Raw genomic sequence first — 23,306 nt, forward strand, 5'->3', positions numbered from 1 at the left:
CCTTCACCACCCCGCTGTGTCCTCGCGTTACTTCTAACTCAACTGTATACATTCCTGAAATCAAGATTACTCAATACTGTATTTTACTGAATTTCAAACATCAAAAACTTAAATCAACACGAGAGCAAAAAGTATAGGTAATTTGAATTTATTGGCCCTGATTTGTGTCTATTGAGTTTCTGCTTTATTGTATTTTTTCTCATTTCATAGAGATGTACTGTATTGTTTGTGTACAGTTGAAAATGTTTAATTTTAAGTATGATTTTATTATACAACTGACATTTATTTTAAAAAAAATCCAAATAAAGATGACCGCGTGTCCAGGAGACAGACATGTCCTTATCTCAGTGTGCATACACTTTTTAAACATTTTTTTGTTTATCGGTGTGCCTAGATTTTTTTGTAAAGTAAACCGTGTGTCTAAGTTAGTTCGATAGGATTTTAAAAATAGTCATAGAGGGCAATAAGAAAATGATTAAATAGTTGGGATGCACTTTGTGCGTGCTGGTGGCAATCCTCTGAGGCTAAACTGTCTGGGTCAAAGTCCCCAAAAGGCTGTTTTGCACTTTCAGAAATGGAGATTCCAATTTTTATCGTGGATGCCTTTACTAATTTACCATTGAAGGGGAACCCAGCAGCTGTTTGTCTTTTAAAACACGTGAGTAGCAAGACGCAGCTAAAAGAAAATGTTATTTTGATTTTGGATAATTAAAAAAAGACCCAAATGAGGTTATTCAATCGTTATTGAACTATTCAACGAGAAAATGTGTCTCAGAAAAATTCAAATTCAAATAACCCGGCATGTGCTACGCACGTGTTATAGTTTGGTTTTGTGCGCTAGTTTGGTTTTGTGCGCTAGTTTGGTTTTGTGCAACAATTGTGCCATTTTTTTTCAGGAGATGCGTGATGAAGTGTATCAGAAGATAGCAGCAGAGATGAATTTATCGGAAACGGTCTTCATCACGATCAAGCCTTCTGAGGATTTCACAAAGGGTCAGATGCAATACAGTACTTATTTGATTGCACTCTCAAAACAATATAAAAAATAATGAAAAGTGTGAATTTTGGCATTCTGTATTCAATAGAAAAACAATGTAATCTGTGCTTGAAATTAGTCTCTTCTGTAACATTTGTAAACTTTATGAATTAGGTCTGCTTATATATATACTACTATATATTTTTTGTTGGGCAGATTCAAGGTTCAGTCTCCGTTGGTTCACACCGACCACTGAGGTCAACCTTTGCGGTCATGCCACTCTGGCCTCTGCTGCTGTGCTCTTCAAACACAAACGTAAGATACTTTGTCTACTTAAGCACAATATGCATGAGTATAGTTTTGCTTTGCTTGAATGTTGCTGTGCTGATGACCATTTTGTGTTTCTATATTAAGTTCATAGAGTTGCTTGTTCTGTAGCTACAAGGGGACATAAGCCAGTGTCTTATTGTGCGGTCCCAAGCGCGGATAAATACAGAGGGTTGTGCCAGGAAGGGCATCCGACGTCAAAGCTTGGCCAAACCAAACATGTGAATCAAACCTCTGAAGATGGAGGACACTGATTCGCTTTCCCTTCAAGGGAAAGGCGAAAGGAAAAGAAGAACCACAATATGTGTTTGCATCAAACACACTTACACAATACAGTAGTGATACACTCAAGCACTGGACAACTTTCAGCGCTTACAGTAGCAACACATACCTTAATTATTTATAAAGAGCTGATCCTTGGCATGAAAAAAAACAAAAACAACATCCAATAACACCAATATTACTTTCGTTTTGAATCAATGTGTTTTTATTGTTGTTTTTACCATTCAGAAAATGTGAATTCCGCTGTGGTATTTGAAACTAGGAGTGGAGATCTGTCTGTTGTACAGGAGGGTGAGAATTTAGTGATGGATTTTCCCCTCAACCCACCCACCAAGCAGGTACAATCTTAGAAAAGAAATTTGTGAATTCAAAGAATGGATGATGAATAAAAAAATATAGTCGTCTCACAGATTCTACAAGAAATTTCAGGGAAGGTAGCAGGAAATCATTTGTGCGCAATTTTTCATATCTGATGAAAAGATCAAATGCTAATACTGTACAAACGTTTTTTTTTTTTTTTACATTTTTAAGGCCCCTGAGCATTTTAGAGACCTCATTAAGGTGAGTTAAAAAAATCAACAAATCTCAAATTGTGGGGTTTAGGTTTTTTTTCCACTCCTCAATTGTGATTTTTCCTCAGGCCTCAGTAGGAGATCACCCAGTCCAGGATGTTTATCTGAGTTCCAACACTCAGAAACTACTGCTGAGACTGGCAGATACCTGTGGCAGGTCTCACTTCTCTCTTTCACACACATAGACATTGTAAACCAAACTAAAAGTCAATATTAAGGAACATCCATATAAAACTGTTTCATATCTTGATGAAGTAGCCAAACATCAGTGACGTGCAGTCAGGGGAGGCAGGTGAGGCCGTGCCTCACCTGTCATCATGGAAATATCAAATGAAAACATAAATTAAACAGTTATATTGATTGAGTGATTTGTACCTTAAAGTTCTTTTCCATTTAACTTCACCATTTTTGGATTTTTTTTTTCAAAATCGCTGAATTTTCACATTTACCGTTCAAACACTAAGTAGAGACGAGCGGTGAGGCAGCAGCCGGCTGAGCCTCACCAAGGATTGCACAATCACTATGCTAAGTGTGCTGGCTTGCTCTGCAGTGAGACCACATTGATGTGCCTCTGCATATCGCTATTAAAGTGTTCAAACACTTTTCGTATATGAACTAAATTTCTACAGTTTAGCTGGTGTATATAATGTAGAGTCACTTTACATTATAAACACTGTACAACAGTGATTATTTTATTTTATTTATATCAAAACTGTGTGCCTAGTTGAGGCACACAGTTCTCCTGCCTCATGACAGGGGGCGCTGGTGATTAGAGATTATTCTTGCGCCTCCTCGGCTGCAGAATAATAGAATTAGTGAGAGGAAGCTACAGTAAACAGTTAGCAAGTTAAGTGCAACCATCCAGTCATTTTTTCGTGTTGCTTGGCCTTAATTTCAGAATGGAGGATTACATATCTAATGAAAGAAATAGAGAGACTTTTAAAACTGAAGAAAGATAAGGAAGGCTTCTACAAAGAAGGTATTGATGCCTTTCTTCAGAAGGAGCGGCGCATGGACTTAATTTATAAGTAAAGATAACACGATAATAATGTATTTTTAATTTTTTTTCTATGCTACAGTTTATATAAAGAATGCTGACATATTTTAAACAAAACATGTTAACTGTTGCCAATCAAATGGTGAATAAACTACTCTGAAGAGTTCATATGTTTGTAAAACTGACTATGATGACGTCAGTGCCTCACCAGCCATGAACCTCACCGCACGTCACTGCCAAACATCTCTTCCAACTGATATTACTGAATATCAATGTATATCTGGTGCGGTGCATATCAAAGGACCTCCAACCAAGTCTCCACATCCAGGTCAGTCCTCAGCAGTCTCAAAGTCAACCCTGAAGCCCTACGAAGCAGCGACGAGAGCGGACAGGTCAAAGGTGTAATAATCACTGTGAAAGGTACTGTTACTGGTATATCCCTAAACCTGACCTCACATTTACGATCTATAAATCAAATCATGACTCACTGTAATTTAATTTTGATATGATGTGGAATGGTGCTGTCTGTGTCCAGCATGGTTTATAAATAGACTCCCAGCCAGGTTAGATACGATGACACAACCCAAGGAGTTCCAATTCAATTCAAATATTTACACTACGAGGAGCTCATACAGTATATGATTTTCGTGCTTGTGCCAGGACTTGGATTCTAACGTGGAATCCCCCCTCCCACACACACGCCAACCGAGATTCCGCGGAAGGCGGGTGATCGGAACACTGCCCGTACCCTACCATCCCCGAAATTATCTCAACAGATTTGTGCTTTTCTCGAGAGTGGTCATTTTGGTCTGAAAAAGTCGGAAATCTGCCAATCGGCGGAAAATTCTCACCCCTGCCCATCGCACGCACAATTAATCTAAAGGAAGCTAACAGCTGGCCCTGTGCCGATCACCTGTTCTGAATTTAGATATGATCTTTAGCGAACTTGTGTTTTGAATGAATGTTGGATATTTACTATTTTGATGATTGCAAACCGTAATTTTCATTAATAAACCGTAACCCGGAATGGGATAATGAAAACCGTACTCATTACGGCAAAACCGGTGTCGTTCGTAGGTATGCATTCTTTATTTAACAGCATCAAGTGTTGTCATCCTCTCCATTACAGCATTACATAAAATGAGGATACAATCTAACTTTCTCAACACCCCCACTTATACTCAGTTTGCTGTAATGTAAACCAAGATAAACAGAACAATGTGAACTCTGTCTTACACATGTGAACTCTGTCTTACACATTTCACATTTAAACACAATTGTTTGGTAGTCATCAATAATGAAATCACCATCCCATATGATTTTGATTACCTTGTCACTTCTTGACTCTTTGGCATACATACAATAATCACCTGGGTTTTGCTTATACTCATTATCGGTTAAATAATCATGTAAGACCTTGTTCCCGTTTCGGCCAGATTGCTTGAAACCGTAAAGTGATTTTTCTATTTTGTAAACTAGACCATCATTCTTTTCTCCATTTTCCAGAGTTGCTTTTTGAAGCACCACTCTTATACCTGTTTGATTGGCTGTTGGTGAAAATGTCTCTCCATAGTCTATGTTTTCCACCTGGCTCTTGCCCTTTGCTACAAATCGTGCTTTATATTTGTCTCTGACATCTACATCACGTTTGATAGCATATACCCATTTACCCCCCACTGTTTTCTTGCCCGCTGGTAGGGTTGTTGCAGTAAATGTGTTGTCATTTAATGACTGAATTTCCTCATCCATAGCTTTTGCCCATTCTTGAGAATTATTTGATCTCATTGCCTCTGCATATGTTTGCGGAACACCACACACAGCTCTGTAACAGTAGTCTACTGTGGTGTGTGCCCCATCGTTATCGCTGTACTCAATCACAAAATCATCAAAGTGACTAGGTTTCTTTCTTTCCCTAGTAGGATACCTTCTATTTTCAGGTTCATCATTTGTGTCACTTTGTCGTGTGAGGTTATGTTCATTTGGCTCTGTGACTGCACTTTTGCGTGCATCCCTGTCTTGTACACATGACTCTTGGGCTCTTTTATTAGGCTCCTGAAAGACCTCACTAGTCTTAGGCTGTAATCTCATGCCATAATATGTGTTTTCATCTGTTTCATTTATCTGTGTCTCTTTCTCAATATGCAAATAGTACAACTTTCCATACACATGTATACCATATTTTGTCCCACCTTTCGTAATCAGTGAATTTTTACCTTCTTTAAATATCACTGTTGCACCATTGGTGGTTGCCTTCTTTACAGAGAAAATGTCTTGGGGGTATGAAGGAATGTATAAAGCGTCTCTCAGCGTTGCTTTATGTCTTTGTCCTTTGATGCCAATCAAAGAGACCTCAGCATCTCCCCTTTTATGTGCGACTCCGCTGCATTGTGTGCCGTCCGCCAGCTCCACGCGGTGTCTTTCCGGTTTGAACGTGCTGTCGAAATTCTTGAACATGTTCACATCAGTGATGATATGCGAAGTGGCTCCTGTGTCCACCATCAATCCTCTCTCTGTGATGTCGCGACCCAACTGCTCCCTGGATCTGGCCTCGCCGTCCTTCATCTTGAGCACGATGTCGGTGTCGCCGTCTTCTGACGCTTTACTGGCGTCATCTCGTCTGTCCTTGTCCTTACGCCTGCACGTTGCGTCTTTATGTGTCTTGCTTTTGCAATGACTGCACCATGTCTTCTGTCGACATTCTCTTGCTATGTGGCCTTTGATACCACACTTGAAACACACTATGCTTGTGTCATCACTGTGCTGGTCACGGGTGTTGGTTTTGGTGGTTTGTCGTCCACTCCGACCCTGTGTCTTCATCACACTGTCCCCTGACTCAGTGTTCAATTTCTCAGTGGCTTCAAAACTCCGTAGCTTCGTCTTGAAATCTGCAAACTTGATTTCATCATTTGAATGCGCTACATGGATTGTGAATGGCTTGAAACTTGCTGGTAGTCCTTTTAATACCATGGCAACAAGTAGTCCATCTCCCAAAGTTTCACCTGCATTTCGGAGTGCTGTGATGGCGGTTTCGGCTTTGATGATATAGTCTGTAACACTTTCATCGTTCCTCTTTTGAAGCGACGTGAGCGTGGTGTACAGATTTATTATCCGCGGTTTTCCTTTCCCGGCATAATATTCTCTCAATATCTTCAAAGATTTTCTTCCATCATCAGGTGCATCTCTCATTATTAGTGAGAGGCTCTTGTCATCAAGCATATTTATCAATTCGGCATACGCATCGGCATTTTTCTCTGCATCCGTAGCCATATCGGAACTCGTCGCCGGCTCGCTTAGCACGGTCTTCTTTAGTCCCAATAAATGAAAATGTCCGAGCATTTTTGTTTCCCATATCTCGTACTTATCTTCATCTCCGTCGAATGCCAGTCGAAGGTGCCTGCTTGCCCTTCCTTGATCCATCTTGACCGCTGTTTAGCCGGTTAGCGATAGCCTCGTTTGCTCACCGCTCTTTCAAGTCTGGATACACTTCTGGCTTCACTTTATCTCTCAAACGTCTCCTGGGCCCATAACCTGTTGAGATCTTCAGCGCTTTCGCGATGCATTTGGGAGAATAAAGAGTCGAGAAGGTCCTCCTGTTTAGATCATACAAGTAGGATATTTATTTGCCGAAGCACAGACAGCAACCACTGCGTTCATCGTCGTACGAGAAGTCCAAAACATATACCCACAAACTGGCTTTTATCGCTGTCAAGTCACGTGATGTCCCGTCGTGGCTAGGTTGCCAGATCAGTTCAGTATTATAGCATTACATAAAATGAGGATACAATCTAATTTTCTCAACATAATTACTTGTATGCTTGACTGAAGGATCTCCAGATTGCCAGTCAAGATATGACTTCTATTCCCGATATTTTGCCCCCTGGAACGGAATTCCGGAGGATCCTGACTAGTATTCACCAACGTGGAGCTGTCATGATAGCCGACACTTTTTTTTCCTTGCACTTGTAGGTTCTGCACACACAGTCCTGGCTAGCTACTGGTCCAAAGAACTGGGAAAGAAGAAAATGCTCGGTCATTAATTTAACAAAAGTTCTTTCACAATATTCAAGTCTTGCTTTTGCATTGCAGTCACAATCATTTCAGCGTGTTGATGTTACCTTTTTCTCCAACCTGATGTAGCGTTCCAGTGTTCCGAGCGAGGTGGCGAGCTGCAGCTTGAAGTGAGAGATGACGGAAGACTCAATATAGCAGGGAAGAGCGTCACCGTGCTGCAGGGAACAATCACACTGTAGACACCTGCCGATAAGAGCGCCTTTACTCCTAAGGCACGATTGTATTCTGCTGTACAATTCAATGTTTATACAAAAATTCACACATATGTACATTGCAAATTTTATTATTCCAATAGGCTACACAAAAAAGGAAAAGAAACTAGCACATATAAAGTCATTGATGATACAATAATACTAAAATGGTCCAAAATGTAAAAACTACATGTTTGTTAAATAATTAATTTGGAGAATGACATTGTAAAGGCAGTTTGGTCATCATCACATGAACTGTTTGACTGATTCAACCATAAAGTTGAAGTAAAAGCTCTTGTTGCTCTTCTTTCTCTTGTATAGCATCTGCAGTAGTATCCTCAAATCCCTGCTCTCATGACTTGTGCGACTCAAAATAGTTCATTTGATCGAAACAGGAAAGTGGCTGTTCATCTGCAGCATTTTTAATAATTTAAATAATTCAGTATACTGCACATTACAACAATTGCGAAATGATCACAGGTTAACAAAGGAGTATGTCTAATTCAAATGTATTCAAGTATGAAATAATGGCACATAAACAGAGGTCATATACGTAAAATGAGGCAAAGATTAAAAAAACGTCCTTAAATTATTTGACTAAAAACCCACGAATGATACATCACCTGGAGCATAAATATATCGACATTGCCAAAGGAGTGTTTGATCATTAGAGCAAATGAATATGTATTAGTGATCCTGTGAAGTCATCCGGGTTGCTAGACTGCGATGACGAGGTTTTCTTCAGTTGCTGCTGATGTAGATGTGATCACAGGAACATCAGTGGTAAGGCTTTGTGCGCTGACGGAGGGAGCTGGATTATGTGTGGTTAGTTAAGGAGGTGAAAGACAGCAGGAAGAGTGGACACTTCAAATTACAACGTTGTGTTTCTTTTCTACTCCCTGTTGGAGAAGGACAAATCCTGCATGTTCTGCATCATGTGCAATCAGTGAAGTTGTTTCCGAGTTTGAAATTGCCGGCAGCCTAATATCATATGCTCCCCCCAGCCAGCCCTGATGGTGAAACATAATTGACAAGTGGTCACTTGGAATGATCATTTACCATGTAAAGTCCCTATGAACAATCTGATGAACTATTTGATCATGGATATCATCAAAATCATGACCAAAAAAAAAGGTTTAATGTGTATTTATGCCTTTTTCTCAGAAACACAATCTAATATGAGAACATTGAGAGGATGAATAGCCTTGATAATGGGAACATTTTGATCTCAAGGACCTAAAACGAGGGAACTGTAATCACCAAACAAAAAAGCGAGCATCAATATAGCAGTAATCAAAAAGTCTTATTAATATTGTTTGGGCTTATACAAAATAGAATATTTGTGCCTGCTTTTGTGGCGCAGTAGCTTACCAGACATAAATTCCAGAGCTCAGTCATAAAATGATGACAAATGTCTCGCACGTTAACGCAGGCGGGCAAAGAACATACCCAAAAAGTTGGAACTGCTGCTGCTTGGAATCGAAGCGGATTTACGTGGGACAGGAGATGTGATACGATCTCTTTTCGTCAATGGATGCGACAGCTTCATGTTTGCTTTCAACATTTAGCTTGTAGCAGACATGAACATTTCACCATAACGTCCCTGATCCACTGGTGAAAAGGACACTTTGATCCTGTCTTTCATCGAGAACTGCTTCATACAACAAAGAGGGTGCAGAAATTGCTTAAGATTCAATGACTAGCTGTGTCTTTTGTGTGGTGTCACATTATTTGCTATTTAGTTATTTGTTGTTTTGACTTCAAGATGGCGCCTCGAGAGTGGCTGCCTTTCCAACGGCTCCTGTGTTTTTGTTTCTACTTCTTCATTTCCTTTCCCTTTCATCACTTTGCTGCTGTGAAATGTAAATGTCTCCACTCTGCGACTAATAAAGGCGAATCCAATCCAATTTCAACCAAACAAGATGTTCTCAGATGACAAAGGATATCATGTTCTCTTGCTCCAGATGACTGAGTAGTTTCTCTACGGGGCTGTATCGTCTGAGCGTGGATGCAGAACCCACCATGAGCAGTTTGTGTTTGGCTCTGGTGATGGCAACATTCAGGCGGCGCCAATCCTTCAGCAGCTCTCCTAGCTTGAAAGCAAAAAAAAAACAACAGGTCAGCTACTAGCAGAGCAGGTCGTCTCCATTGGCATTAAAGTTGTACCAAATCCATACGTTTTCTTCTTCCGGTGTACTCCTGACGAAAGAGAGCAGAATGACACTCTTGTCCCGTCCTTGGTATTTGTCCACCGTGTTCACCTCCACGCCGCTAAAAGCGGACGAACGCAGCAGAGCCGAGATGCTCTTCAGTTGTTGTCTGTATGGGGCGATGACACCGATATCGCTGGCCTTACAGCCGGCCTAAGAGCGAGAAATGGGAAACCAGGTTCGGTAGAAAGAAGGGCTAAGTGAGCCGAAGCGTCACGCGATATGCATACTTTTATCAACAGTGATAGGAGGAGGTGGACGATGGTCGCCTCGGTGGGATTGCTTATGCCTCCTTGTGCCAAAGACTCCAAAGCCGGCACCTTCCAGGAGAGAAGCCATCTTTGAACATACTTGATAGCTTCTGCTGTGTCGGACATTGTGCGGCCTCGCTGCGCGGCATCTCAACTATAAGTGAGGCTTATTTCCAACATACCATTGAGCAATCCAGGAAGCAAACAGATTTGCTAGGTAACAAAGCGGCCTGTATCCACGCCAGATCCGCGTCAGGAAGTGAAATGAGCTCTGACTGGACAGACGTCAGAGAAGGTAGGGAGAGCATAGCCGACGCGGTCCTCTCTGAGCCGCACTCCAAGCGACCGTCATACATCAGACAATTACTCAGGGACATGATTTGCCTGGAAAGAAACTCAGTCAGGTGGACTTGTAGTGTGAAGAACTTTGGCCATATTTTCTTTTCTTTGAAGATAACAGATTAAAACAATGCTGACTTTGGTTGAATGTTCCAGGCTAGCGGCAAGACGTACCTGTTCATGCGGTACTGGAGGTTGAGGTGGACCACAGCTTCACTGTGGCGCTCGAGTCGCTTGAAAAGACTCTCATCCATCCCGAGTGATCTGTTGAAAAAGGACAATACAGAATATTACAAACTGGTAGAAGATGTCCAGAGTATTCATTTTTACTTTCAATTTTTGAATTGCACCTCTGATATTTCACCCATTGACTTCGCTATATTCTAGTTTATTAGGAAGACCAAGATGGCACCCAAGCAGTTAGCCATTAGCAAGTGCTCTCACGAGCCGTGCTTTTTTTTGTTGTTTTTGTGTTTTCTTTTGTCACTTTGTATTGTTGTGCGTCATGTGGAACGGATATGGATTGTTTTTCAGCATTTTGGGCCACGGCATTCATCAAGGAGGAGACTGTGCTGAGCGGTTGCGCCTTTTCGGCAGCATGGATATCCCAGCACCATTTTTGAATGGGAGGAATGTTGGTGCAATTTGACTGTCATCGTTGGACAGCGCTGGGGTGATTGTGCGATTATAAATGACCCAAACACAAAACATGACAGAAAGTGCTTAAGATTGAATGAGTGTGTCTGTGTTGTCAAATTACTTAGTTTTTTTATTCTTCTTTTGACTTCAAGATGGCGCCGCGAGAGTGGCTGCCTTTCCAGCAGCTCCTATATTTTGTTTTTCTACTTCTTCCTTTCCTCTTCCTTCTATAACTTTGCTGCCGTGAAATGTTCATGTATCCACTGCTAGACTAATATAGGCTAATCCAATTCCATTAATAATAAATGATGATGGTAGTGAGACAAAGTGCACAATAAAGGTGGCGGTTGTTACCTTGCTTCATGATGATGCACTATCGGGGGCAGCTGCTGGTGGTCGCCAACCAGAACAAACCGGTTGGCGTAGAACAGCGGGCCCAAGCAGATGGGTTGACTGATCTGCGACGCTTCATCCACGATGCAGAAATCAAAGCGCCTTCTTGTGAAAATGGGATGCTTGATGCCCATACAAGTTGTCCCCACGACCAGCTAAAAGAGGGGAAAGACAAAACAAAAAAACATTTAAAAGAGCTTCGAACAGGACCTCAGTGTGAAGCATAAAGCTCACCAATACCGAGAAACGAGAAAAAAAAAATCAAAATTGAACCTCCTTGTTATAAAACTGTTCCAGTTCTGACAGTGTGTGAACTTCATTTCTCCTGATGCTTTCCTCTGTGTATGGAATGATACTCGAATGGATCTGCGGAGAGGAAAAAAACTTATCTTTCTGACAAACATTTTAGTCAAAGAATTTTGTACAAGTCCAACGGTAGTGCAGCCAACCTTCTGCCCTTGGCCCAGACGCAGGAAGCCAATTTTGAAGCGCTTAAGCTTCAACAGGATGTTGTCAACAGCAGAGTGTGTGTAGCTGGTCAGCAAGACGCTGAAGCCACACGCGTGTAAGATGCGAACCTGCAAGCAAGAGAAGCGATTGGAACACTGGCGAGGTATTGGTCCTGATTCCAAAGTGGATTCGTAAGGATACCAGTGTGCAGATGGTGGTGGTTTTGCCAGTGCCAGGCATGCCGACGATCAGTGTGTAATCTTTCGACAGCAACACCTTCTTCATGGCCTGTTTCTGGGGCTTGTTGAGACCTGCAATATTCATGCATGGTTAAATCACATACAGTACATTTGCTGGTGGGCAGCAATTTGCTGCCCCTATGGGGCAGCAAATGTACTACAAATGTAGGGCATTATAACATTAGTAAACACAAGAAATGTGACAGAATTGTTGAAAAAAAAAGACTTGCAAGTCAAAAAGCCAGAAGTGTAAGGCGCAACAGATCAAGCTTTTAAGTTGTCGCACAAAAAAAGAAGCCTTTCATTCAATTTTTCAGAATTTGGATAGATTGACACTGAAAATTGGCATTCAAAAGGATCACCAGGGGTTCAAACCGAGGATGCTGAAGATGAGACTGGGACTTAAGATGAAATGATTTGGCCCAAACACTCAATCTGCATCAAATTAATTTCAAAGAATTGAATTTCTTCCCTTTTCACAGTTGCACTTGTCATCAAATGGTGAGTAGTTTTACTTTATGTGAATGTTGCCAATAACTATTATCCTTGCTGTCATTGCCTTTTTAATCGAGCATCTTCATCTTTATTAAGTTCATAGAGTTGCTTGTTCTGTAGCCACAAGGAGACATGAGCCAGTGTTTCCTTGTTCTGGTCCCAAGCCCAGATAAATACAGAGGGTTGTGTCAGGAAGGGCATCCGACGTAAAAGCTTGGCCAAAACAATCATGTGAATCAAACCTCTGAAGATGGAGGACAGTGATTCGCTGTGGCGACCCCTTGAAGAGAAAATCCGAAAGGAAAATAAGACGGAAATTGGAGCCGATTGCATGATTTCTAGCTGATCGGGAAAGATCTGATCTCGAAATGTTTTTCATTTCCAAATATAGAATCAATTTTAAAATTCTTCTTTATACATTGAAAGCTATCCATAACCTTGCCCCCCCATACTGATCTGAACTGAATTATTATTATTATTATTATTATATATTTTATTCCTCCTTGCAAAACAAACATTTTATTTTAACCTATGCTATCATCTACCGAACAATGTTTTTAACTCATTCACTGCCATTCTGGAATTTATTCGGGAATTGAAAATATGACGTGAAGCGCCATTCCCGAATTTCTTGTGGGGGGTGCCGATAAAGAGCTGGTCAGACCTCTGGCAATGTTTTTCCTTCCCACGAGGGGGCAGCATTTGCTTTTTGTACAGCAGCCCGAACTTGCACTCCAGAGCCATATAACTTAGGAATTAACTCTTTTTATTATGATATATTAGCAGAGGACAAAATATGGCAATATTTTGTGGGTCCTGGAATTTGAGTGAAAATGACAAAAAACCATGGCATTGGTGTGGACACATTTTTGTACATCGTCTGGCTATGAATGAGTTAATAAGGATGAAACAAAAAATACTGAAAAGCAGCACTAAAACGATAAACAGACCTTTGAGGATGTTTGCCACCGTATCTTTGGCCTCTCTAGGTAGAACGTCACTGAGATTGGAAATAAATTCCGGTGAACGCTGATCGACCACCAACTTCCTCAGACGATCACTGCGCAAATTGAACAATTTGCGACAGTTTCAGGAAACAAGTTAGAAGGATGGCAAAAAGCCGAAAATCTACCCGTCGTGACTGTTTTCCATCAGCTTGGAGAGGTTGGTGAGATGAGTGCTGAGGCTATTCACTCCTTCATCTATATCCAATCGAAACACTTCCTCACTGAGCTTCGACACTTCCCTGCGACAGATTTTTATTGGAATGGGGACCAGGCAACAACACATCGTGGAAAAATAGACAAGTCAAGTAAGTATGCCGATGCATTTTTAGATCTGACCTCACCTGTCTAATGTACAGCTAATGGATGTTTTGGTTATGTCGCAGACGTAGCCTGTTGCCAAGGCAATGAAACGACCTCTCTGGTCGCTAAGGACAATGCGATCCCCACTGGCCAGGCCGCAACTGCTTAAATCGTGCGTGTCGTTAGCTCGCTGGAAACGATGAAGGAAAAGGCCCTCCCCGTGGACGCTTCCAGAGCCAATCAGCTGCAGGTTCCCGATGCAACTTCCTTTCTTCTCGCTAGGAGGCAAGTTATCAGGAGATCACCCAAAACGCCAGTCATAATCAAATAATAGCCATCCAGCAGATGATGTGGTATTTCTTTCTTTGCAAGATTTTTTTTTTGGACAGAGAAGTTATTCAATTTTGAAATTACCGTTGTTGTACCGTTGAAATTACTCTTGCTTGTTATCTATTGATGCTTTGTAATGTGTTAATTCATTTGCACGAAACTTGCTATTTAAATGACCGGACGTAACAGGAGCTTTTGTTACCTTTCCTCGGGCGTCTGGAGCCAAACATGCTTTCGCCTATTCTTGGCCTCCATGCTGGCGGTCTCGAGATTACAGAGCAACAACCAGTGGGCGAAATAGTCCAAGTGTGTCGCTGCCAAGTGAGCCGTCTCCAGCTGGATCAGGTCGTCGCTGATATCTGTGGACGGGCCTTCCAATACCCTGGTGAACAGGCGAAGGAAGACAACGACGGTCATTCAAGATAAACGGAGAGGAACATATTAGGATTTGAAAACGTGTACAGCCGTACCTTTCATACAGAGCACAGTTTCTCCTTTGAGCGCAATAATGGCAGGTGTTTTTGTCCGTCACCATGTCAGGAAGTCTGGCCAGGCGACTTCCCCTCACACCCTTCTGCACAGAGTTGTGGACGTAATGAATCATGGTGTTCCTCAGTCTCAGCAATTCTATAAAGAACAAAAATATGGAAAGAATGGTTTTAAAAAATTGCTTTCAGACATTTTGTAACATACATGCATCCACCCACATTTATCAATCATAGTTGGGATCTCTGCTTAAGTCATTTACAGGCAGAGGAACATGCGCATACAATGTCCCCTTTACTAAAGAAAGAGAGGATGGAGAAACAGACCAGCCACCCCCAACATCCCTTTGCGCCACAGCTATGGCATAGCTGCCAACGTCTGAAACCAGAAAAGACCAGTAATACGCTGGGGTCCAGGGGCTACAAGCCTCGGTCGGTCCAGGACAAAGTCCTGGTCAGGCTGTCAAGGTCTGAAGCCAAATGATTTTTATCATTACAGCTACTTAAAATTAGACTTAAAAAAACATACAAATGTTGATCAATATCAAGGATATACTTGTGACAAAAATACCAATACACTATTTCAACTTGTCAATCATGAAAATATCATGTTTACTACTATTTTATTAGAAAACAAAACAGAAATATTTTACAATCAACCAAACATTTAATAATCAATCTTGTTTGGAAAGAACAATGAGCTGTAAAACATTGTTGGTAACTTCAAATATGCACATCTCGCCTACTTTCTTATGGGTTGACAAAATAGTTACAGAGAAACTAAAATTTGAAAGACATCCACATTAACATTATCATTAAAATTCACCTTTTCTTGACTGAAGTATAACTCCTGAGAAGGCGTGGGAGTATTCCTCATGAAACGACTGTCTTTTTTTTTAGATTTCACACTTTTTGTTGCTTTTTCTCCAGCAGATGCCATTCCATGGCAATGATAAAAACGATGCTAACTCTTGACTCTTGATTCCAGGAATGACCTGTAGCATGCGCAATCCATCGAAAGGAAGGTAACACCTGGAACTGTGCCGATCGCCTGTTCTAAATTTCGATATGATCCTTGGCGATCTTGTGTTTTGAATGAACGTTGGGTATTTACTATTTTGATGATTTTTGACTTATTGTTTTTATTGGAAACCGTAATTTTTATTAATAAACCGTAAATCGGAATGGGATAATGAATTCCGTACTCATTACGGCAAAACCGGAGTAGTTGGCAGGTAGGCTATGGTATAATTGAGTAAAAAAACTACTCTGAACCTTCCATAATCTGCGTGTGATTACTGTGCACCAAGATGTGACGGGTTAAAGGACAACCAACACCATTTTTTTGCTTCCTAACTGACATCAGAAAAACGTTTTATAGCATCTAAAATACCCAAAACACGCAGGCTGATATTTTTAGTCAAATGCAAAACACCAATAAAAATGACTTAAAGTGTCCCAAAACTGCCACAAAATGACCTCCGAAAGTTTCAGTTTCAGAAGGTCCCGCCCCCTTGTCCGTAACGTCACGCCAAGACGTCTTGCCTTCCTCGAGAATCAAAACAATGGCTTCAGATTCAGAGAAGATGCATTCTTGTTACTCATCCAGTTATGAATATGATTCAAATAGTTCTGAAGAGGAAAGCATACATGTTTGCAATCGATTAAAGAAGTCCCTCTGTCTCATTTTGAGGCGTCAGGAATCCAATGTAGCGTCCCAGAAAATGCAGAAGATGGCGCCCAAGCTCCGTTGGAAATGGGCTGATTTGTCTGCTGGGAATTCGTGTCAGCAAGTATCAAATAGTCGTCTTGGTGCAACACACAACAATTCACTATGGTGTTATTTATGTGTTTTCCTTCCAATTTCTCCATCAACACGGATCAACATGAAGCTTTCAGACGAAACAAAGTACCCAAAATGCATTGTGTGTCACTTTCTCGGTCAGTGACCATACCTACCGTGACGTCACGGTATGTATCGTCCCCAACTCAAAAACAAGACTTCCTGAATATTCAGCACGAGTCTTAAAACGTAAAATATAGCTATATGCGGTGGAATCTTTGTAAAATACGCTCAGTAGAAGTCATTTGAAGTGATTTTACTAATTATGGACACAACTTGTGAGCCATTGGGGCCATTCCAGCTCGGTGGAGGAGCATGTACCTCTGTGGTCCATGTGGCTGGCCACAACAGGATGCAGTTTTCCAGTCTTCAGGTAAAGCAGGAAGCCGGCCGCAGTATTGTACCTCTCCAATGTCATCAGAGTGTACAGAATCACCTTGGGAAAGACAAGACTTGACGTGATCTTTTTGCAACGCCCAGAATACAATCTACACAAGTATGGTCACACCTGCTCTTCACACTTAAAAAAAGTTAAACTAGAAGAAGAGGTTTTCTTCCTCACATTTGAAGCAATGAGTGCTTCATCTCTCTGGAGAGTGAGTGAGATTAGATGTCAAAAATCCCCAATCTCTGTCTTTATTGCCGAAGTTTCTATGTGACAAATACTGCGCAACTGCCCTTATATGGACAAGTTCCAGATACATGTCGATCTTTCCTGCAACTATTACAACACACAGTATTTTTCATTACCAAATGGTTTCTACTAACCTGACTCCGATGTTCTATTGAGTTGGACTCCCTCCCAGTTTTCAACTCCAAGGGGATGGTCATCACTTCAGAGGAATTGTGACTGACGTTTCGGGTCCTTTGGATACGAACTTGTGTGGTCAAGTCCATCTTTCCTTTGAGACCAAATCGAGGCGACCACACATTCTCCTCGATGTCAGCCAGCTCTGCAATGCTAGCGGTTGCGGAGTCCTGCGTCTTGCCTGCGATCCCGTCATTCCTCGGGCTGAAGTCCCAAACCCCAGAAAAAGAGAGAAACTTAAAAAGGGAGTAAGACATTTACAAATAAATGAGAGAAAATGCTTGTAAATCAGAAATGTTACATTTTGAGATTGATGGTTTTTGATGTTGGTGAAGTAAGGTATTCCTTTGCCCAGAGCTCCATTGAGGGCAGGTAATCATACAGCTCCTGTTTCATCTCCTCCAGAGTGACACCCAAACTGTACCTACACACACACACACACACACACACACACACACACACACACACACACACACACACACACACACACACACACACACACACACACACACACACACACACACACACACACACACACACACACACACACACACGCACGCACAATATAATCATAAATCAACAGAGTGAGACTTTCCTTTATCATCTCATTTTATACTTCTGCTGGCCGGGGACACAAAAAAAAAAAAAATCCCCAACTTACATGTCGCCAAGATGTTGGGGACTTTGAAGAGCATCCTCTGCCATTTTTGACAACGCATCCAGAGAGAACTCTTTGGCTGTGGCTGCTTTCTGGAAAACTTGGTGGATGATGGTGCCGTTCAGCATCTGTTTGGAGGCGCTGAAACTCTACTTCCCCAAATAAAATAGCAGAGGACAAAATATGGCAGAGGGCAAATCAATCGTGCTGTATTTTCAAAATTAGCAATGTCCTTCAGACGGCAACCATATGTTTATATGGTGACCGGGAAGAACGTAAAAACCTAAATTGTGCAGGATTTCAAGATTTTGCGTCCAAAGCGAAATAACTTCTGACCTTAAACATCTCCCCGAGCACTGCCCGCCTCATACAGCGGATGGAGCTGGAGATGCTGGTGCCCGACACAAGACAGTCGGGAAGTAAAACCAGCAGGCCTTGTTCTTGATCCAACACCCAGGTTCCAGCATCAGCGCGGCCTTCGAGATGGACCACATCGCCACGCTCAACAGGTGTCATCTCCCTGAAAAAAAATACAAATAAAATAAGAAAAAGTAATAATCACCATGATGGTGATTATTACTTTTTTGGCGGGAGAAAGGAAATGTGAACGTTCTTGCACAGCAGATGATGCCCTACCATCCGTCCTTCAGCAAACACGTCTCGGTGGGTTGCAGAGATCTGAACTGTGTGATGGTCAGGATTTTTTGATTGGGCTTCTCCTCTACGTTTAAAACCCAGTAGCGGTTGTTTGGGCCGCCGCAGAGGATCACGTGATCTGGTAACTTACTGCGGCGAAAAATAACATCACTGACGGTCAGCTGTAATCTTTTTATACAAAGCATTGGATAACATATTTCTGATAAATTCACATGAAATATTGTATTTGATTAATATATTCTACATCCAAAATATTGATTACAATAAAATAAATGCAATTTGTCTGATGTAAAACAAAATGTCCATTAAAGGAAAACCGACATTACTTTTTTGTTTCCTAACTGTCATCAGAAAAACGTTTTATAGCATCTAAAATACCCAAAACACGCAGTATGACATGTTTAGTGAAATGCAAAACACCAATAAAAATGACTTAAAATGTCCAAAATCTGCAAAAAAAAATAACCCGGAAGTGGCCAGTTTCAGAAGGTCCCGCCCCCTTGTTCGTGGCGTCACCCCAAGACGTCTTGCCTTGCTGGAGAATCAAAACAATGGCTTCAGAGTCGGAGAATATGCTTTCTTGTTACTCATCCAGTTATGAATTTGATTCAAATAGTTCTGAAGAGGAAAGCATACATGTTTGCAATCGATTAAATAATTTATTCCGTGCCAATTTGAGGCAATAGGGGGGGGGGGTGTATCACCAAAAAAGAGGCAGAAATTGGCGACAAATCTCTGTGTAAGGAATTAATCAGCCCATTTCCACAGGCTGATTAATTCCTTACACTGAGCTTTGTCGCCCTCTTCTGCCTCTTTTTGGTGCAACATGAAGTTTTCAGACCAAACAAGTACAGCAAAATGCATTGACGTGATGGAAGGACTGCTACAGTGTGTCCTTTCTCGGTCAGGGTCGTTCCTTCAGTGACGTGACGACTCGTCACCAACTCAAAAACAAGACTTCCGGAATATTCAACGTAAATCGTAAAATATAGCTATATGCGGTGGAGTCTTTGTAAAATACGCTCAGTAGAAGTCATTTGAAGCCATTTTACAAATTATGGACACGACTTGTCCGGAGACGTCGGTCGTCCTTTAAATTTAAACTCTGAACAGTATACTATATTTAACACATTCACAAACTTATTTATTGTTTGGGTGCCGAGAAAGCGCTGGCCATGGCCTCTGGCAATGTTTTTCCTATTCACAAGGGCTAGCATTTCCCTTTTTCCATGTTAGCGCTTTGTTCCAGCTTCAGCTGTTGTTAAAGCGCTATATAAACCAATATGGATGTATTGCATTGGATTTGGGACAGCCGTCCTCATTTCAAGCTCATAACTACAGGCCCATAAAATTTAGGAATTAACTGTTTTTTTTTCTGACGAAAGAAGAGAATCTAAGGTTTATTACACTGCATTGAATGTTTATGTAGTGTTAAAACTCAATATTCTGTTTGAGAGACAATGAAGAAAAACCCTGGTACTGGAGTGGAAAAATTTTTGCACGTCTGGCAGTGAACGATTTAATTACAATATAATTTCTCAATTTATTTATATTAGAGTGTGACCATGACTTCTCACATGTATCATTAGGTGTCTCGGTGGAAGGAGGTAATCAGCTATGTGTTGCCACACAGACAAATATTTAATTACCCTCCGAGTCTTTATTGCACGGAAACCGGACAATGATATATTTGCAGAAAATGCTTAATGTTTTATAAAATTGTAAATGTTAAAAAAACTGACATCGGCTAATTTCTCACGGCACACCTGACGATCTCTCACGGCACACTAACGTGCCGCGGCACAGTGGTTGAAAATGAATGCCTTCAGGTATTGAGATGAATACCTATTCTTAACTGCACTACTTGTGCAGTTAAGATGCACGGAAACTTTTACATCAGAGGCCACTATTTTATTAAATATGATGTGTGTGTATAAATAATACACACACATTCACAGTATTTTAAGAATATGCGGTATCTTGATTGATTGTAAATGATGAGAGCATATCCTGTGATTAAGTTTGGATATAATGGACATCTGTGACTGGTCGTGATTGCCTTGTGAGATCCATCAAAGCGTATGTGATGACATTCACAATGATAATCTCATGATGCAGTGTTCAAAAAAATAAATAAAAAATACAAAAGTTGATTAAAAAGAGGAAAACCTGGCCAAAATTTGACAGTGCATTAAATTTCAGGGGAACAGGTCTGTTCGTAAGTAGAGCATTACCTGGGTTTCACCTTAGGGAAGACACATTCACTTGATTCCATCTGCTCTGTGAACCAGCTCTCCTCCAATTCCTCTTGTTTGGGAAATGCTGATGTTGTCACAGTTTCACCTTATGTAGCATAAAATAGAGCATCTTATTGCAAGTAAAACTTGACTAAAAACAATGTTGTTGCTACATCAGTAGTTGAAGTAGCAGTATGCACCTTTTGCTATCTTCTCATTGGCTGATTTCAGTTCTTGCTGAACCACATCTGAAGATTCCAAAGTCATCTGATCTTTCTCCACAAAGTCACCCAGTCCTTCCTCAACAGGAGTCTGTGGTGCAGGTGTGTCGGCTCTCCCGTCAGGCGTATGCACACAGACGGCCTCACTGTCGCTTTCTGCCATCTTGTGCTCAATTATTGCTGTAAAAACAGTCTCTCGCCCATATTTCTGTTCTTTGTCGGGGCTGTGTTCCAATACGTTAACAGTTCTGAGCCTCTTGGCTTCATGGCGCTCTTCGGGTGGACTGACGAGCCTTTTGAAAAAGCCAGAGCTCCCCCTTTCACTGTCTGACATTGCATTCAGACCTATGGTGCAGGGACTTTGACAGACAGGGGACAAGTGGACAGGTTTCCACACAATCGGTGATTCACTCCTGGGTTCAGGGCTAAGGTCTATGTGGCCTCTGGAGGGCGAAAGTAACATTTGACTACTTGGGGTCTCTGGAACCAGGAGCAGGTCTGGAGAGGAGGGAAGAAAGTTCTCAACATCCCCGAGAATGCTCCTCTTTAATGGAGAGTACGCTTCAGTGGGGAGGACACCTCCATTTTGGACCTGCAGCACAGAACTTTTTCCTGGTGATTTAGTAGATACAGCCTGAAAGCAGAAAGTGCATTTTATTATTGCTAAGACACAAACCCATAAAAGTCTCTGCACTAAAATGAAGAACATGGCACACTACATCAAGTACAGTACCATCATGGAGGTTGTCTATACCGTACATATGGTACATATACAACTCCTGTTAGAAGTGGCTCACTGGTGTTTATCAAAGCGGTGACTTGACAGACCTAACAAGATCAACCAAGAGTCATACATGACTAACATTCAGTCAAATATGTGTCAACAAAAAGTGAACGAGTGGTTCGACAAATAATTTCAATCAAATAAATACATTTAAGCTAAATATTCCAAGACTATAAATAATTGCAGGTTTCGAACACAGCATCCTTCATAGAAGTGACAGACATTCAGGGTAACACAACAGCTTCAAAATGTTACGGAAAACGTAAATAAATAAATAAATATCCGTATTATTTCGTGTTGATGTTTCAGTACAAAAACAGCGTACTGCACCTTCTTTCCATGGGTAAAGAAAGTAGAGATGTCTCTCTGTCCTCTCGGTGTTACCTGATAAAGAAAGAAATTAGTTGCCGTTTTAGAATGCGCATGTTCGTTTCGCATCACCCAGGCAGGCTGTTGCAGACCACGCATTAATCTGAAGAGGAGCAGAAGCGAGTGACTCGTAACGCGGTGCCAAAACACGAATATAGTCACACGTCTAGAAGTGTGAAAATCATATTGACAGTGGCAACGTCATCTCACCTTTGGAATCTTCAGTTTGTTTTTGTTCATGTTGTTCCGAGCGTGATCGCAACATAGGACAAACGGCTATTTCCATGCAAGTTAGCCGATATCGCTAAAGTCCGATGACTCCAGTCGGCGTTGTTTAACGTACTTTAATTGACGACGCGATTCAACAAAACGGAATCTTATCGGAATGAGTTTGTGTTATCCAAATTTGACATTGTGGAGTTTGCTTTACCGCGCCACATATGAGTTTGGCGCAACGGAAATTACGTTAGTATTTCCGGTAACTGTTTAAAAAAATTTAAAGGAATAAGCAAATCAAACAAACATAACTCTATACAGAATACACAAATAAAACATGCTAATTAAGAATACATAGTACATTAAATATATAGTTCAAGTAATTTGTAGGATTATTTGTATTTTTTTCTTGTATTCTTTTCTTCCAACTTATCACGTGGTACTCGTTCTACATTTCTCAACCGATTCAAACCACGTACTGTATTTACAAAATTTAGGACATGCAGGGAGTTATTTTCCACGTTCCAAAAATGCACACATTTCCAACATTTTCAATAATAATAATAATAATAATAATAATAATAATAATAATAATAATAATAATAATAATAATAATAATAATAATAATAATAATAACGACAAAGATGATGAGAATTGGTAGCCTGGTAGTTGAGTTGTTAGCACGCCGACTTCACAATGCAGACGTTGTGAGTTCAAGTCCTGTTTTTATAAGTGTGTGTATATGTCCAGGTACAAACCCAATTCTAATGAAGTTGGTGCGTTATCCATCCATAATCAAGCCCATTTATCTTCAAGACTCGGAGGTCATGGGTCCCAGGTGCTTTGGAGAGTTGACGGTGTTACCCTTGGAGTGGTTGCCAGCCTAACAAAGGGCACACAGACGAATTTAAAGTGTTAAACTGGAGAGACTGAAGAAAAAAAACGACTTAGGTAGAGGG

General features: G+C 41.1%; 2 protein-coding genes across 2 annotated transcripts; one reads left to right on the forward strand and one right to left on the reverse strand.

The window, feature by feature from the left end:
• The first annotated feature begins 499 nt into the window (after positions 1-499).
• On the forward strand, positions 500-7,710 carry LOC148900770 (phenazine biosynthesis-like domain-containing protein 1). Its single transcript, XM_088992728.1, is given in 9 exon segments — positions 500-658; positions 897-993; positions 1,193-1,291; positions 1,814-1,923; positions 2,117-2,146; positions 2,226-2,314; positions 3,483-3,574; positions 6,980-7,183; positions 7,292-7,710. Coding segments are annotated over 9 exon segments (918 nt in total). The 5' UTR covers positions 500-574; the 3' UTR covers positions 7,405-7,710.
• A 126-nt stretch (positions 7,711-7,836) lies between these two features.
• dna2 (DNA replication helicase/nuclease 2) lies at positions 7,837-22,570 on the reverse strand. The gene is made up of 25 exons (XM_088992727.1): positions 22,342-22,570; positions 22,093-22,146; positions 20,958-21,612; positions 20,755-20,863; positions 18,500-18,649; positions 18,200-18,383; positions 17,867-18,012; positions 17,507-17,629; positions 17,166-17,409; positions 16,719-16,833; positions 14,540-14,696; positions 14,272-14,451; positions 13,781-14,017; positions 13,565-13,678; positions 13,383-13,492; positions 11,900-12,009; positions 11,698-11,826; positions 11,522-11,614; positions 11,210-11,403; positions 10,391-10,480; positions 10,060-10,261; positions 9,857-9,946; positions 9,594-9,779; positions 9,360-9,509; positions 7,837-8,233 (listed from the first exon to the last, which is right to left on the reverse strand). Exons 1-25 carry the CDS (start codon positions 22,369-22,371, stop codon positions 8,183-8,185), a joined length of 3,903 nt encoding a protein of 1,300 aa, XP_088848853.1. The 5' UTR covers positions 22,372-22,570; the 3' UTR covers positions 7,837-8,182.
• Positions 22,571-23,306: the final 736 nt, after the last annotated feature.

Source organism: Hippocampus bargibanti, linkage group LG03, assembly GCF_051943395.1.
Source record: "Hippocampus bargibanti isolate YZ-2025 linkage group LG03, ASM5194339v1, whole genome shotgun sequence".
Lineage (NCBI taxonomy): Eukaryota > Metazoa > Chordata > Actinopteri > Syngnathiformes > Syngnathidae > Hippocampus > Hippocampus bargibanti.